We start from the raw sequence: 15,273 nt of genomic DNA, 5'->3' as shown, positions 1-15,273 counted from the left end.
TCCTGGCGGAGGGGGTGGGGGTGGAGGTGGGGGGGACAACTATTTGAAAACATAATAGTTGAACCATTTCTGAATTTGACAGAAACTGTAAATCCACAGATCCAGGAGCTCAATAAACCCCCAAGAAGAAGAAACAAAGAAAATCATGTCAAGGCACATCCTATTCAAAATGCTAAAAACCAGAGACTAAGAAAAAAATCTTAAAAGCAGCCAGAGGAAAAAAAAGACACATTTGAAGAGTAACAGAGAATGACAGCAAACTTTGCAGTCGAAACTCTGTAAGCCAGAAGAAAATGGATCAAAAACTTTTAACGTATTCCAAGAAAAAACTCTTGGCCTAGATTTTTGTATGCAGCAAACTCATCTTTCAAAGATAAAGTCAAAATAAATATTTTTTTGGTTTGGTAGGACACACCAAAACAAAAACTCTGTGGCAGCAGGCCTGCAATACAAGAAATGTTAAGGGAAGTTTTTCAGGCCAAACAAAAATGATACCAGATCGATACTTTAACTTACACAAAGAAATGAAGAATACCAGAAATGGTAAACGTGAGTAAATAAAAAGATATTGTTTTCTCATTTTAAAACCTTTCTTAAAATATCTTTTTATTTTTTTTAATTAAACAAGAATTTTTTTTAAAAGATTTATTTATTGGAGAGAGAGCATGTGTGCGCACGAACAAGAGGGGGAAGAGTCTTAAGTAGACTCTGTGCTGAGCGCAGAGCCCAATGCAGGGCTCGATCCCATGATCCTGAGATCATGACCTAAGCCAAAACTAAGAGTCAGATGCTTAACCAACTGCGCCACCCAAGTGCCCCCAAAGATCTGACTTTTTAAAGCAAAAATAAATATATGTATTATTCCGAGTTGTATAACATGTAGAAGTAAAATGTGTGATGATAACAGCACAAGGATGGGGGGACAGAAATATAAAATCTATGTTTCCTCACTGTATGTTAAGTGGTAGAATATTATTTGAAGGTAGACTACAATGAGTTAAAGGTAAATATTATAAACCCTAGAGCAACCCCTAAAAAATTATCTGAAGGTAAACTATAGTAAATCCTTGAGCAACCACTGAAAAAATTAAGAGACACAGTTAAAAACCAATAGTGGAAATAAATGGAGTCATTAAAAACAAAACAAAACAGGGGAAGTAGAAGAAAAGGAAAAACAAACAAGGGAGGCAAATAAAAAACAATCAAGAAGATAGTACATTTAAACTCAATCATCTTGGTAACTGCATTTAGTGTAAATAGTCTAAACATCTCAATGAAAAGGCAGAGACTGTCAGTCTGGATTATAAAAGAGAATTCCAGGGGCGCCTGGGTGGCTCAGTCAGTTAAGCGTCTGCCTTCGGCTCAGGTCACAATCCCAGGGTCCTGGGATCAAACCCCGCACCGGGCTCCCTGCTCAGCGGGGAGTCTGCTTCTCCCTCTGCTGCTCCCCCTGCTTGTGCACTCACTGACACACAAATAAATAAAATCTTTAAAAAGAAAAGTGAGTGTACACACCATGCAAATGTTAGTAATAAAACAAAAGCTAGAGAGGCTACATAAATACTAAAGTCAATTTTGGAACAAGGAATATTATCAGAGATAACAACGGACATTTTGTACTGAACTGAGAAACAGACAATTACGGTTAGAGACCTCAACACTCCTCTCTCAGTAATCATCAGGACAGACAGAAAATCAGTAAGAGCACGGAAGACTTAAAACAACACTACCAACTGACTTGACTTAAATGACACCTACAGCTAACAACCTAGTATATGAATCTCTTTAAGTGCACATGGAACCTTACTCAAACAGATCAAATTCTGAACCACAGACAAGTTTCAATAATCTTAATAGGACTAAAACAATCCAAAGTATGTTCTCTGACCCCAAGGGAATTAAACTTGAAATCAATAATAGAAAGATGTCTGGAATAGCCTCCAAGTATTTGTAAATTAAACAATAAACTCTAAAAACAATAAAAAAATAAACAATAAATAACAATAAATAATCCACAAAGCAAAGAAAAAATGTCAAGATAAATAGAAAATATTCTGACCTGAGTGAAAATGATAAGATAAATGCTATCAAAAATTATGGATGCAGGGGTGCCTGGGTGGCACAGATGGCTGAGCATCCGACTCTTAATTTTGGCTCAGGTCATGGTCTTGGGATTGTGAGATCAAGCCCCGCATCTGGCCCGCACTCAGTGTGGAGCTGCTTGAGACTTTCTCTCTCCTTTTCCCTCTGCCCATCACCCCCCCCATGATCTCTCTCTTTAAAATAACAAATAAAATCTTTTTAAAAACTATGGATGCAGCTGATGCCATCCCTAGAGGGAAATTCATAGCATTGCAATGCTTCTATCAACAAAGAAGAAAAATTTCAAATCAGTGATTTAGACTTCCACCCTAAGAAATTAAAGAAAAAACGGCAAATGAAATCCAAAGCAAGAAGAAATAGAAAATTAATAATGACAAAGACAGAAATCAGTGAGGCAGAGAACAGAGAAATAATAGAGAAAAAAAATCACCGGAAACAAAAGTTGTCCTTTGAAAAGATCAAATACATTGATCAGGGGCGCCTGGGTGGCTTAGCTGGTTAAGTGTCTGCCTTTGGCTCAGGTCATGATCCTGGGGCCCTGGGACCGAGCCCCAGATCGGGCTCCCTGCTCAGCGGGAAACCTGCTTCTCCAACTCCCTCTGCCCCTCACTCGTGCTCTCTCTCTCTGTCACTCTATCTCAAATAAATAAAAAAAATCTTTTTAAAAAAATACATTGATCAATCTCTGGTGAGACACTCTAGGAAACAAACAAGAAGACACAAAGTACCAAATTCAGGAAGGAGAGAAAGCAGCTACTACTCCATGCCGGATGAAGAGAAATTAGAGCTCTCAATATATTCCCTAAATAAAGGGAGACATATACAGTGCTCATGGGTCATGTTAAGACGTCACTTCTCCCCAAATAGATATACAGATTCAGTGGTTCTTCTATAGAAACTGACCAGTTGATTCTAAAATTTATACAGAAAGGCAAAGGAACTAGACCAGCCAAAACAATGCTGCCAAAAGAATAACAAAGTTGGAGAACCTGATTTGGAGACTTAGCATAAATCTATAATGGTGAAGAGAATATGGTATTCGAGTAAGGACAAATATACAGATTAATGGACTATAACAGAACTCATAAATAGACACACACACATGTGGGTCAACTAATCTCCAACAAAGGTACCAGGATAATTCAATGGAGAACTAGTCTGTTCAACAAATGGTCCTGAAACAACTGGATGTTAATATGCAAAAAAGAAAAAAAAGGAAAAAGAACAAGAACCTTGACTGTTACCTCACACCACACACAAAAGTAGCACAGACAGTGCCCAACAATGAAGCTGAATAAGAAAGCATATTATTTCAGAAGCAGAACTGGACACATATTGTTACATACTCCAGGCTGTTTTGGGGTTGGCAAACTAAGTCAAAGGTCACTTATGATATACTTTCACTGTTCTACTGATCAAGCAAAATTGTCACCACAATCACTCAAAGACATTTTACACTCCTGCAGCTGACTCCACTATATATTTAAATTAGCCATTAGAAAACAACCAGCCAATGACAACATTAAATATTCAGACCCTAAATGTGTCCCCCCAGAACCCTGGAGCCATATATACAAAATGACAGCACAGTGAAGGCCTTCCAATTTACCCTTATTCAACCACATCACTTCAGAGATGAGGAAAAAGAAGCTCAGGGAGTTATAATTTGCTTTTTAAATATCACATGCAGGGGCAAGAACCAGGGTATTTTCATTTATTTCAGGGTATGCAGAGATTTGACAGCTTCCTTCCATTCTTAGAAAAAATAATTAGGCTTGGGACCTGTTTTCCTTTTCCGGGTTTTGACATCGACGATCACAGCCCTGTTCTTCTCCGTAAAGTGCTTCAGGATGATTACGTTATGTGGCTCGTTGGCGTTATCCATATACACACAGCGGGTCCCCACACAGAGGACCTAGAACGTGACAGAGACCAAGAAGGCAACTCAGGAGCACACACAGGAACGGACCCTTCAGCAGACACAAGTCCAGTCCTCTCTGCTCGTGCCCCGGACTTCAACAGGTGCACAAGGACGGGCACTCCTGAGTCAAGGGCCCGGTGCAGAGGTGCTTACATGCTTGCTGGATGAAGCCATGTTTCAGAGCGCTCTTTGTCCCAACCAGTTGTGAGACATGAAGACTAGAAATGAGATCAGGATGAATGCCAGCTGACAAACAACTGTACTCTGAAGTTCTGTGTGATTTAATAACTTAGTGACTTATTAGTCAAACAACTAGCTAATAAAAATGAATCAAACAGCTAAACTGTTAAAAATGCAGTGGAACAAACCATCCCATAATCTTGAAAATATACCAATACTGTAAATGCAAATTATGCTAATGAAGGGAAAAAAACCTCCTAAAGCTATAGGCTACAGAGCTCCTGCCGTGTGTGATGAGGACAGGAAGGTGTGGTCTGACCTTCACAATGAGGTACCTGTGGGAAGCCGACCAGCACGAGCAGGGTGAAGATGTTGGTGTGCTTCAGCTGGAAAGGCAGCTGCTTGACACAGTGGTCTGTGAAGGTGGCGATGACATCACGCCACAGTGGGGCACCGCTGAGTGACCGCAGGATCTCCGCCATGGAGCACGCCCAGTCCAAGCCCACCCGGCTGGAAGGCAAGAGCTCCATTAGGCGGCAGGGCACAGGCTCCACACTCAACTCAGCAGAACTTGCTCACTACACTCCAAGGCACACGCAGCAGCGCCCAAGGGCCACTCACCCACTAGATTAAAAACTATCAGAATGAAGCCTCTGTTACCTCTACACTCAGTATACAGTTAGGTTTTTAAAAAAATCTCTATAAAGAGTCACACACACACGTGCACTTGTGCATACTGGCGTTTACACACAGAAAAAAACTTGGAAGGAAATATATTAAAACAGCACCAGGTGCATTAAGATGGTGCGGCTGGGGTGGGGCCAGGGCGCCTGGGTGGCTCAGTCAGTTGAGCATCCGACTCCTGACTTTGCCTCAGGTCACGATCCTGGGGTTGTGGGATTGAGCCCCACGTCGGGCTGCACGCTCAGCGTGGAGTCTGCTTGTCCCTCTCCCATCCCCCATTTACACACTCTCGTTCTCTCTCAAATAAATAAATAAAATCTTAAAAAAAAAAAAAGATGGTGCAGCTAGGGTGATTTTTTTCTCCATTTTTGTTTTCCAAATTTGGTATCCTGATTATGTTACTTTACAACAAAAATAGACCTATTTTCTTCAACCCCAAAGCCTACGCTTATTGCTGCCAGGAAAAAAAACAAAACAAAACAAAACACCAGACTATATATCATCAGAAAGTTCAATCAGCAGATAGCGCCCAGATTGCACAGCTGTTTTAATGTTTTAATGTGGGTTGTTTTTTCTTGTTTTTTAACTTTTTTTTTTTTTAATTTATTTACTTGACAGAGAGACACAGCAAGAGTGGGAACACAAGCAGGGGGAGTGGGAGAGGGAGAAAGAAGCAGGCTTCCCATGGAGCAGGCAGCCCGAAGTGGGGTTCGATCCCAGGACCCTGAGCCAAAGGCAGACGCTTAACGACTGAGCCACCCATGCGCCCCAAATGTGTGTTTTAAGTACAATTTTAATGTTAGTTGACACCTTTTCTAGTAAAATGAATTCTATTCTCACAAGAGATGCCTAGACAACAAGCACACTGAAATCAACGACCAGCCAGACCAGGGACTTAAGGAAATGAACGCCAAGGTGGGACAGAGTGTCGGGGGCTACCTGTCCAGACACACAGCTCCCAGGCTGAAGAGCAGGTGTGTGGTCTTCCAGCCATCGGGCACAATGGAACTGTCCCCTGATGCAAACAAGGTGTGCTTGGCGGAGAGGACCTTCACCACCGCAGCATCCACCTCTGCTGGTGAAAGGCGGGTGATTAACTGGCCGAGAAGACCCAGCGTGAGGTGGTAGGTCTCGTTCAGGTGGCCTGCGTTGGAGATGACAACCTGAAACATGAGCGGGAGGACGTGCTCCAGGTGCATCGCGGGCACCGCGGGGTCCTGCCGAGAGAGGGAGAAACGCCCGTTCAACACGGGGTCCACGGAGCCACACCAACTCAGGGCTGCGTCCGTTCACGTCTTAGTCACAGCTGGCCAGCGCCGAAGGGCCCGTGCAGTCCTTCATCAACAGCTACGCCCAGTCAGACGTCCTCAGGCTTCATCCTCTGACCTACTTCTAACTGACTGTGCTTCTCTCAGGGACACACACGTGGCTATGGACAGGTGGTTTCAGTAGAGGGATTTCCAAAGAAACACATTTTCCCACATATACCACCACCCCTCTTCCAAAAAAGAAAACGCTTACCAACTTTAAGGGAGGTAACATGGCTGCTAGTAATCCCAAAATCCTCTTCTGGGAACACTCAGCAAACACCTGCTCAGGGCTGGGAGTAACCCGTTTTTCCTCAATGGGCTTCTGAGACAACACGACTATATTTTCAGCATCTAAGTGATGTAAAACATCACACTTTCAGACTTCGCCAGCTTCTATGCACGTACAAACAGGCAAGTAAACTGTCGCGCGGTCCCCATGCTGCCAGAGAACACACCTGGGACATTGCTAAACCCATCCTGCTCAAGGAGGCCTACCCTGACCACCCGACGTAAATGCAGAGCACCCCCTCTGCACTCACCCATCCCCTGACCCTGCTCTTTGGTGCTCAGTCCACCTTCACCCTTTAACATAGCCAATCGTTGATATTTATTATTTCTATCCCCTTCTAGGTGTTTGGTTATCACAAGCGCCTAGAACTAGAGCATAGCAGGAGCCCAGTGAGCACTCAAGGAAGGAACGAACTACATGTGGACCAGGACGCCGGTGCTGATGCAGACCAGAGTGGACCGGGACTGACTAGGGGGACCAGACTATTGTCCGGAAGGTAGAATTACATACACTGCACAGACGGCCGTCAGCCTCTTTGGAGAGCTGGCTGCACACATGGGGCAGGATGCCAGGTGCTCAGCGCTGCCTCCATCACAGAGCAGGCAGCTGGGACAGACGCTGCCTCCCTGGGCTGCCCCAACGAGGAGGCTCTTCAGCCCATAGCACCTCCATCTTCAAGCTCGTCAATCTCCTTGAAACACAGCTCTGAACGTGCCGCTGCTATCCCCAGACAGGCAGCTCAGGGCCTCCACCGCAGAGCGACACAGCACCCCCCAGGGCTCTGTCCCTGCGTGCCTGCCAATGGGACTCTCCCCTGTGTTCACCTGTGGGTTTCCCATTCTGGGGTCTTTGCTCATGCTGTTCTTTCTGCCCGGAAAGCCCTTCCCCAGAGCAGATCCTAGCACAGCTAAGGTCCCTCGCAGCCCAAACTTTACAAGGCTTTCTGTGGATACAGTCTGTTCCGGTTAGAGACACCCGTCGCCACCAGCACCCGCCCACCCCTCCCTTGTGGACAGAGCCGCATTCCCCCTCAGACTAGTTACCTGTACCTTGGTCTACACCCTCCCAGAACGCAAGCTCCGTGAGGGCAGGAGCTATGTGTCTGTCTGTCTGACTTGGTCCCTGTTGCACCCCCACAGTCTAGCACAGTGCTTGGCACACAGAAGGCACTCAGTAAATTAGGGAATAACAAGGAAGGAAAGCAGGCAAAGTAAAGGAAAGGTGACTTTCAAAGTATGATCACTACCATCTGATACAAAACTGAGAAACCATGAGCCCTCGGTTGCTAGCCAATTTCAAGTTATAGCTCACGGATTGGTCTGTGTGTGTTTTAAGATGAAAGAGATGAAGGTAATGATCAAATAGTTTCTACCTGGATGCCCGACAGGTGTGCTACCATCTGCAGGTGAGTCTGAAATTTGAGTCTGGCATGAAGGACCCTTCAGAGCTGACGCACCTTCTTCATCTGCCTTACTTCTCTGCTTGCTATCTAAAGCTCCGACTTCCTTAGTACCATCTCTCTTGCCCTGAAAACAAAATGTAAAGGAATTAAAGTTTCTTCTAACAAGAGTTGGCTCATTAATGCTGTGATATAATTTTTAAAATCATTAGTCAGTCTTTACAGACTAAAACACTTTTGAATTCCCCAAGAAAATGTGCCTCATTTCTGTGACAAATCTACGCTGTAATTAAGACAGGACTCACTGCATCCCATCTCCCAAACATCTCCCAAATGCCCCTACGTCAGAGCCCGCAGTCTCATAAGCCATGGCCCCACTACAAACCTCTAATATGTTCTATTTAGCCTTTAGAAGCCCTGTACAGAACGTTCTTCTCTTGGGAAGAAGAAAAAACGGTGTGGAATTCTTTCTAGCACACTGAGCTGGCTTACACCTTTGAGAATTTTATTTTGGCAAGGAGCCTTGTTAAGGGGGCTTTCACTGGAGTGGGGAGGCTCTCCTGGGCTCAAGAGTTGGGCAGTGAGCTGCCCAGATTGGCAGGATGACAGCCCTTGGCCTGCACTTCCTCAGGCCTTTTTCCTTGGGCCACGGAAAGCCTCTAAGGTGAGCCTAAAACCTCTTTCTGCAACAAAAATTAAGGAAGCGCTCAAAGAAAAAGGAGTATCAGAAGGACACCGAAGCTAGGTGGGAGGAGCTTCCACTGGCCAAACACTGGACAATTTCAGCATCAAAATACACACTGAAAAGTAGCAGATTTTACAGATTTCACTTTTAAGTAAGCTCTATGCCAACATAGAGCTTGTGAGTTCAAACTCACAACCCCGAGATCAAGAGTCACACGCTCTACAGACTGAGCCAGCCAGGAGCCCCAAAAAGTAATCGATTTTAATCCATGGAAGAACACAAATTCATCCAGGTCACTCTGATATGAGTTGATGGTAAGTGGGCACACAGGTAGCAGAGTGCTTACGGGTGCAGAGACGCTAGGAGCTCAGGGGAAGACACAACCGTTCCGGGCTCAGGGGTGAAGACTGCCCCTGCTGACAATGTCCTCTCTGCCCAGCACCATCTGTGGGTGGCTAAAGTGCCGCCCGGACGAGGGGTTTTGTGGTCAGAAATGTTGGCACTCCAGAGACCAGTCTGAAGCTGATGTGGTCTGTCTGGTGCTGCCTCTCCGGCTGAGTAAAGCTGACAGAATTCTCAAGTTTTCACCGGCCATCTTTGCTTTTGCCTTGCTCTAAAGGGCGACGAGATCTTGGTGAGTACAACCACCAAACGGGGAATCCCTGAACTAGTGAATGTGACAGAGACGGAGGACAGAAACACCCGCCACTCCTCAGACCAAGTCCAGGGCGCTCACAGCACCCAAGACCTCAAGCTTCGGAGGCAGCACTGTAGAAGCTACGCTGTGCTCGCCCACAAAACCAACTTTAAGATTGCGGTGACAGGCTACATCTGGATCCAGAAGGCTTCCCTTCTACTTACACAGGAGCACGCAAACTACCGTGTCTGTTTGGTAAACAGAAAGCACCGAGTATAAGAATAGCTTCGGGGCACCTGGGTGGCTCAGTCCCTTAAGTGTCTGGCTCTAGGTTTTGGCTCAGGTCATGATCTCAGGGTCGTGAGATCGAGCCTCACGTCGGGCTCTGCGCTGGGCGTGGAGTCAGGGTCCCGGAGATTCTGTCTCGCCCTCCCTCTGATCCCCACGGCACACGCTCTCTCTCTAAAAAATAAAAGCTTCGCATACACAGCATATACAGTGTTCACCATGGGCCAGGAACGAATCTCCTTAGGTACACCATCTTCCTTCCTTGCAACCCCACCAGAAGGCAGGTGACAGGAACGGTTCACACTGATATGGAACATACTACAGACACTGTCTTAAGCACTTTATATACGTTAGCTGCTATGTAATGTGTGTAAATCCTCAGAACAGCCTATGAACGGGTATTAGTATTCTCGCCCCATTTCACAGATGGGAAAGTGAAGTGAACAGATTGTGGCAATGTGCCCGGGGCCTGAAAGAACAGGGCTAGAACCCAGGATCTAGGTCAAGAGTGTGTGGCCTTAACTGCTCTGCTCTGCCCCCACCTGCAAATGGCTCCCCGTTTCGACCTGAGAGCCTGCCTACTAATGCACTGTGACATACCCTGCAGTGCACAGAAGGGCCTGTGTGGGACGGGTCCTCAGCACCCCGGACGGCTCTCTCCTCCTCTGGTGTGTGGGCGGGCACGGTGACCGATGGGGCCCGACTGTCTGGACCAGATTCACCATCTGGCAGTATACCAAGAAGAGCTAGAGCTTTCAGACCTACATGGGGAGCAAATAAGAGAATGGTTAAAAATTTTAGAATGAAGTCATTTCCTGCAAATGCCATAAATCACTATATGGAAGGAGATGGCTGGGTTCTCCACAAACCAAACCAAAGCTCACTCAGTATGAACCTCCTGGGCTATCCACATCTACTTGGCTCCTGACGTCAGGCACCAAAAGTCTGAGTAGTGAGGAATGCCTGTACTTTATTAGCACAGAAGACAGAGACACGAGAGGACTGTCTACTTAGAAAATCATAAACATGACAATTCTACTATAGCCCCACGCAACTAGATGTCTACGTTCCCACTGGCAAGCCCGGGAGCATTGGTACTGCCCACACGCTGCCCAACACAGGCCTGATGTCCCCACCATATCCTAGAACAGAGAGTCCCATAATCTGAGCGGGATTCAAACACCTCCAACGTGTAACATGCACGTTACATTCCCCTCAGTGCCCCTCAGTCAAGTCAAAGTCATTGAAGTATTTTGTTAGTCAAACGACTTTAATTACAAACAGCTCTCATCTAGAATGCAGTTACATGGAATAGATCTGCACTCCAGGTTAAAAACAGTATTCCTTTGGCAAGCTAAGACTGGTAGGCTCAAATACTAAGTACTTGATCCACAGACATTAAGAGTTTTAATTATTACTTTTTTTTACATCTTCATGGGAATATTTTAGAGCAACTGAATGCATTTTGATGACACAATTTTTCTCAGATGCACGTGGGAATCTGGAATTAGCTCCAAACAGGGTGAGCGCCTGTCGTGGAAAGTGGGTCACGCTGCCTCTCACCAAGCACGGTATTTCACTCCTGCAAAGGCCTTTCCTGCACAAGCAGCTGAGAGTCGGCTTGGTTCCGTGCGCAGGGACAAGTACCTTTTCCCTGGTGAGCCTTCATCAGACAGTCCCCGACAAGCTGCATGCACTGGCTCCGAAGGGCGCTGGCACTGCCCCGGTCCTGGGGACCCAGCTTCTCCCCTTCCACTTCCTCCGCGCTGGCCAGGTGGGCACTATAGAGAGCCAAGGCCGCAAAGAGCAGCCAGGCGTAGTTGTGGATGTAAGGCTGGATGAGCCTCTGCCGGTCGCTGATCCGGATGGTCACCATCGGATGGGCTGTGACACTGTGGGTGGGCAAGTGGCTGCAAAGGCAAGACATGATTATGGCTGACTTTTTGAAGGCTCAAAAAGAACAGGACCTCAGGGGGCGTGTGCGTGGCCTCCACTGGGCGCGGTGACCTCTAAGGCTGTGGTAACTGAAAATTTAAAGACAGGAATGAGCCCTCTCCCCACAAACACTGTGCATACCATTTCAGGATTTCACACCCCTCAACCCTGCCCAGGCAAAACACTGCCTGTGGAAGGAGGAAGAAGAGTTCCTATTGTGAAATTTTCCAAGTGTGATAATATCATTTTGGTAATGTCAGAAAATGCTCACAATTTTTTTTTTTTTAAAGATTTTATTTATTAGTCAGAGAGAGAGAGAGAATACAAGCAGGGGGAGCGGCAGGCAGAGGAAGAAGCAGGCTCCCCACTGGGCAAGGAGCCTGATGTGGGACTCGATCCCAGGACCCTGGGATCATGACCTGACCCAAAGGTAGGTGCTTAACCGACTGAGCCACCCAGGCGCCCCCCCTTTTTTTTTAATTCGACACTCTCCCACGTGAAAAGCTTTATTATTACTATTATTTTAAGATTTTATTTATTTATTTGACAGAGACACAGAGAGAGAGGGAACGCAAGCAGGGGGAGTGGGAGAGGGAGAAGCAGGCTCCCCGCCGAGCAGGAGCTCGGTCCCCAGGTCCCCAGGACCCTGGGACCATGACCTGAGCTGAAGGCAGACGCTTAACGACTGAGTCATCCAGGCGCCCCAATGCTCATAATTTTTAGAGGTGAATATGAAGTATGTATGAGGCAAATGATCTAAGGTCTATGATTTGATTTAAAACACTAACAAAGAAAAAAAGAAAAGAATAAGCTAAGCCCAGAGAGCAAACTCCTCCGAGCTTCTGAATCTAGGTAAAGGCTAGATGGGGATTCTGTGCACTAGTTTCTTTACCTGTGGTGTGTTTAAAATCCGTTATAGTAAAAAGGCTTTACACACACACACACACACACACACACACACACACACACACCAGACACACCACACACAGCAGAGGAATACACAAAGAAAGCGTTCTGTGGCCAGAAGTGATCAGAACATACCCATAGGAGTATTTCTTTGCTGCATAGCACCCATAGCAGAGATCAAAGTCATCACACACATTGCAATTCATCCTCCGGCCGATGATCAAACCCTGGCAGTGGTCACAGGTGAACTCCATGCTGACCATCTCGTGGTCATCTCCATGGCCCTCGGGCTTCACCCCACCTGGGGAAAGAACACTAGCATGAGGTGGATTGGGCAAAGGGCTCTCAGAAGTGCTAGCTTCCAAACACAAACCAATCCAGAAGCAGGGCTCTGCCAAGTTACTGCTCAGGACGTCAGGGGCCACAGGCATCTTCTGGAGACCAGGGTGTTCTGCCCAGGGGCTCTGAGCACATCAACAGTACTCTCGGCACAGAACTTCTTAGCCATGATACCACGCACCGACCCCCCTTTCCCAGCGCCACACAGAGTCTGATGGAATGTACTACCAATCCCCATCATGACCACCATCTGGCAGAAACAAAGTCCACATGCCCATCTGTGAGCTGTCTCCCATGTGACCCCTCCTCTGACAAACATTAAGCATCTGCTGTGTATCCCTGTTAACAAGCAGTGAGGAGTGACCAGGTTTTTGCTCCCGCTTTTTCATTCCAGAATCACAGAGGAAAACAGAATCCACAACCTCAAACCCAGTGAGTGAGAGAGTGTTTGTGTCCTGTGTGGTCCCAGCTCGGTGGGGCTCTGCACCCCACCACAGACCCGACCCTGCTGACCACTCCTCGCACCTGGCCCACTTCTGCTCCTGCTGCCGAGAGCCTGGTCACTGCTGTGACCGACTCCCTGAAGGAAACCCCTGTAAGGCCAGAGCCACCTTCCTCCAGCAGAGCTCCAGTGATGTCAAAACCCCATTGTCCACAGATTCACTCAATGTCTTGGCTGACTGCCCCAGGGTTCAGGTCTGGGCCCTCCCTGTCTGAGTCTGTCACTCAGCCAGAAAGACACCTGAGTGCGCTGACCTAGACACACCGCAGATGCTCACGCCTCTGTCCCTGACTGGCTCTGTGTCGGACGGTGATGCGCTGCCTTCACATCATCCAGCTGTGACTTTCTTCAGAGACCAATTCCCGTCGCACCTCCCACCACCTCGCAAGCTTTCCCTGCAACAGCAATTGCTACCCCTTCCGAACTTTGCTACAATACTCTGTATCCCTCCTCCGTAACTCAGCAAGCACACCCTTGTGCTGGGGGTGCTGCCGTGACTGGCACATGCACACAGAGCACTCAGCTGCTCACAACTGTTTGTCAGCCCTACCTCAGCACCTACACATCAAGAATAGTCAAGACTTTGGGATGTCTGCTTTTGTGTGTGTGTATCTGACTCCTTGTAAACTTTGCACGATTCAGGGAGCACAATCTTCTGGAAACTCAGCTGAAGGTACATTCAGCGGTCCTGTGTGTTTATCGAGTACCTACACCTGGCAGGATGGAAGACAGAAGCATGTCAGAGAATGGCTCTGGAGCCTGTCATTCACCATCTGCCAACGGGTCAGGGACTACCACTGGGCAGTGTTTCTATGTAGCACAACAGGACTTAAACGACAAGCTCGCAGGAAACAGAAGAAGGACCCCTTTGGGGGTGGCACGCACCTAGGAAGCAAGTCTTGCAGAGATCCATGTCGCTGCACTGCAGACATCGGTAGCGGTGCCAGGGCGCAATCTCGTCACACCCATCACAAGAGATGTCCACATTTAACAGGTCACAGTAGCGAGCAATAAACATGTGCATCTGTAGGGTGAGATACACACAGTGAGCCAACAGACTCACGAGGTGGCCACGACTCAGCAGTCGAGTCACCCTTCAACACCTCATCCGCACGGCACCAGGTGCCAGGCTGAGAGGGTGCAGGAGCCTGGCGTCTACTTGGGAACACCTTGAGTGACTGCACAGTGTGACAGCAGGTCTGAGGGACAAAGTCAGGGCCCGAGAAAGCCCAGCCAGGCTATCAGTGGCTGTCAGGAAGGTCATGGAGGTTAACTCCATGTTGAGACCTGAGGGCAGACAGGTATCAGCCAGGTGGGGGTAAGGGTGGCGGGCACACCGAACAAAATCAGTAGCAAGTTCTACTGGAAGCAACGAGAGGGCAGGATGGTGGCTCCTAGGACTGGTGGTAATCCAGTGCCTGGGTGTAGAACGTGATACAGAGCGGGAGAAAGGTGGAGTAATGTGATCACTCTGAGCGTTCTAAAAAGTTCCTCTGGCTACTGATGGGAGAATGGACTGAAGGAGGCAAGACCACAGCCGGGGAGACCGGCCACGAGAGTGGCTGTCAAGGTAGCCCCATGACGGGCTAAGGGCTGCACGGCACTGTGGGCGAGACAGCTGTGAAAGGTGGGCAGGCCTGAGTGGTGCTAAGGAGGCAGAGGTGTGGTGCCTCGGGGACGGAGCAGACACGGGGTCACAGAAAGGAGAGGTCAAGGGCAACATCCAGATTTCTAGCTTGGACATGTGGTCGGACAGGGAAGTGTTCAGAGACACAGGGACACTGCCGAGGAAGCACTGTTTTTGCTGGTACTTAAAAGGAAAACCTAGGGGGACAGCAAGGGCGCCGCTCCCCGAGCAAGCTTTATTGAAAGTAGCCGCAGGCCTTGGTACAGTTTCTCTTTACAGCCCAGAAAGATGGGAAATAAATCACTAAGTCGCCGTACCACAGTAGATTAAAGCAGATCTGCCACATCACCCCCCAGCAAGATACAAACATACAAAGGCCACACTGGTGTGCCCCATCCAAGCACCACAGAGGTGCTCCATGAGCAAAGTAACTGGCACATAGTAGGCATGCAATACTAACAAAATGAA

The 15,273-nt window shown here is 47.5% G+C and overlaps 1 protein-coding gene across 4 annotated transcripts in view; it reads right to left on the bottom strand.

Annotated features, from left to right (window-relative positions):
- The window catches only part of ZZEF1 (zinc finger ZZ-type and EF-hand domain containing 1), a 101,263-nt gene that overhangs the window by 19,665 nt on the left and 66,325 nt on the right, over positions 1–15,273 (bottom strand). For all 4 annotated transcript variants that reach the window (XR_003612525.2, XR_003612526.2, XM_028124816.2 and 1 more), the window contains exons 34-42: positions 14,064–14,202; positions 12,473–12,638; positions 11,144–11,406; positions 10,097–10,257; positions 7,860–8,013; positions 6,410–6,549; positions 5,828–6,105; positions 4,540–4,714; positions 3,886–4,018 (exon numbers count right to left, since the gene is read on the bottom strand). Coding sequence is in view for 2 of the 4 variants with exons in the window: in XM_028124816.2 (XP_027980617.2) it covers positions 3,886–4,018; positions 4,540–4,714; positions 5,828–6,105; positions 6,410–6,549; positions 7,860–8,013; positions 10,097–10,257; positions 11,144–11,406; positions 12,473–12,638; positions 14,064–14,202 (1,609 nt within the window). In the remaining 2 variants the exon portion in view is untranslated. The remainder of the gene's footprint in view (positions 1–3,885; positions 4,019–4,539; positions 4,715–5,827; positions 6,106–6,409; positions 6,550–7,859; positions 8,014–10,096; positions 10,258–11,143; positions 11,407–12,472; positions 12,639–14,063; positions 14,203–15,273) is intronic.

The sequence above is a fragment of the Eumetopias jubatus genome, unplaced genomic scaffold (assembly GCF_037043125.1).
Source record: "Eumetopias jubatus isolate StellerSeaLion01/CBP00866 unplaced genomic scaffold, mEumJub1_p1.0 scaffold_10, whole genome shotgun sequence".
NCBI lineage: Eukaryota > Metazoa > Chordata > Mammalia > Carnivora > Otariidae > Eumetopias > Eumetopias jubatus.
Note: the sequence above shows the minus strand (reverse complement) of the source record. Positions and strands in the feature narration are given on the sequence as shown.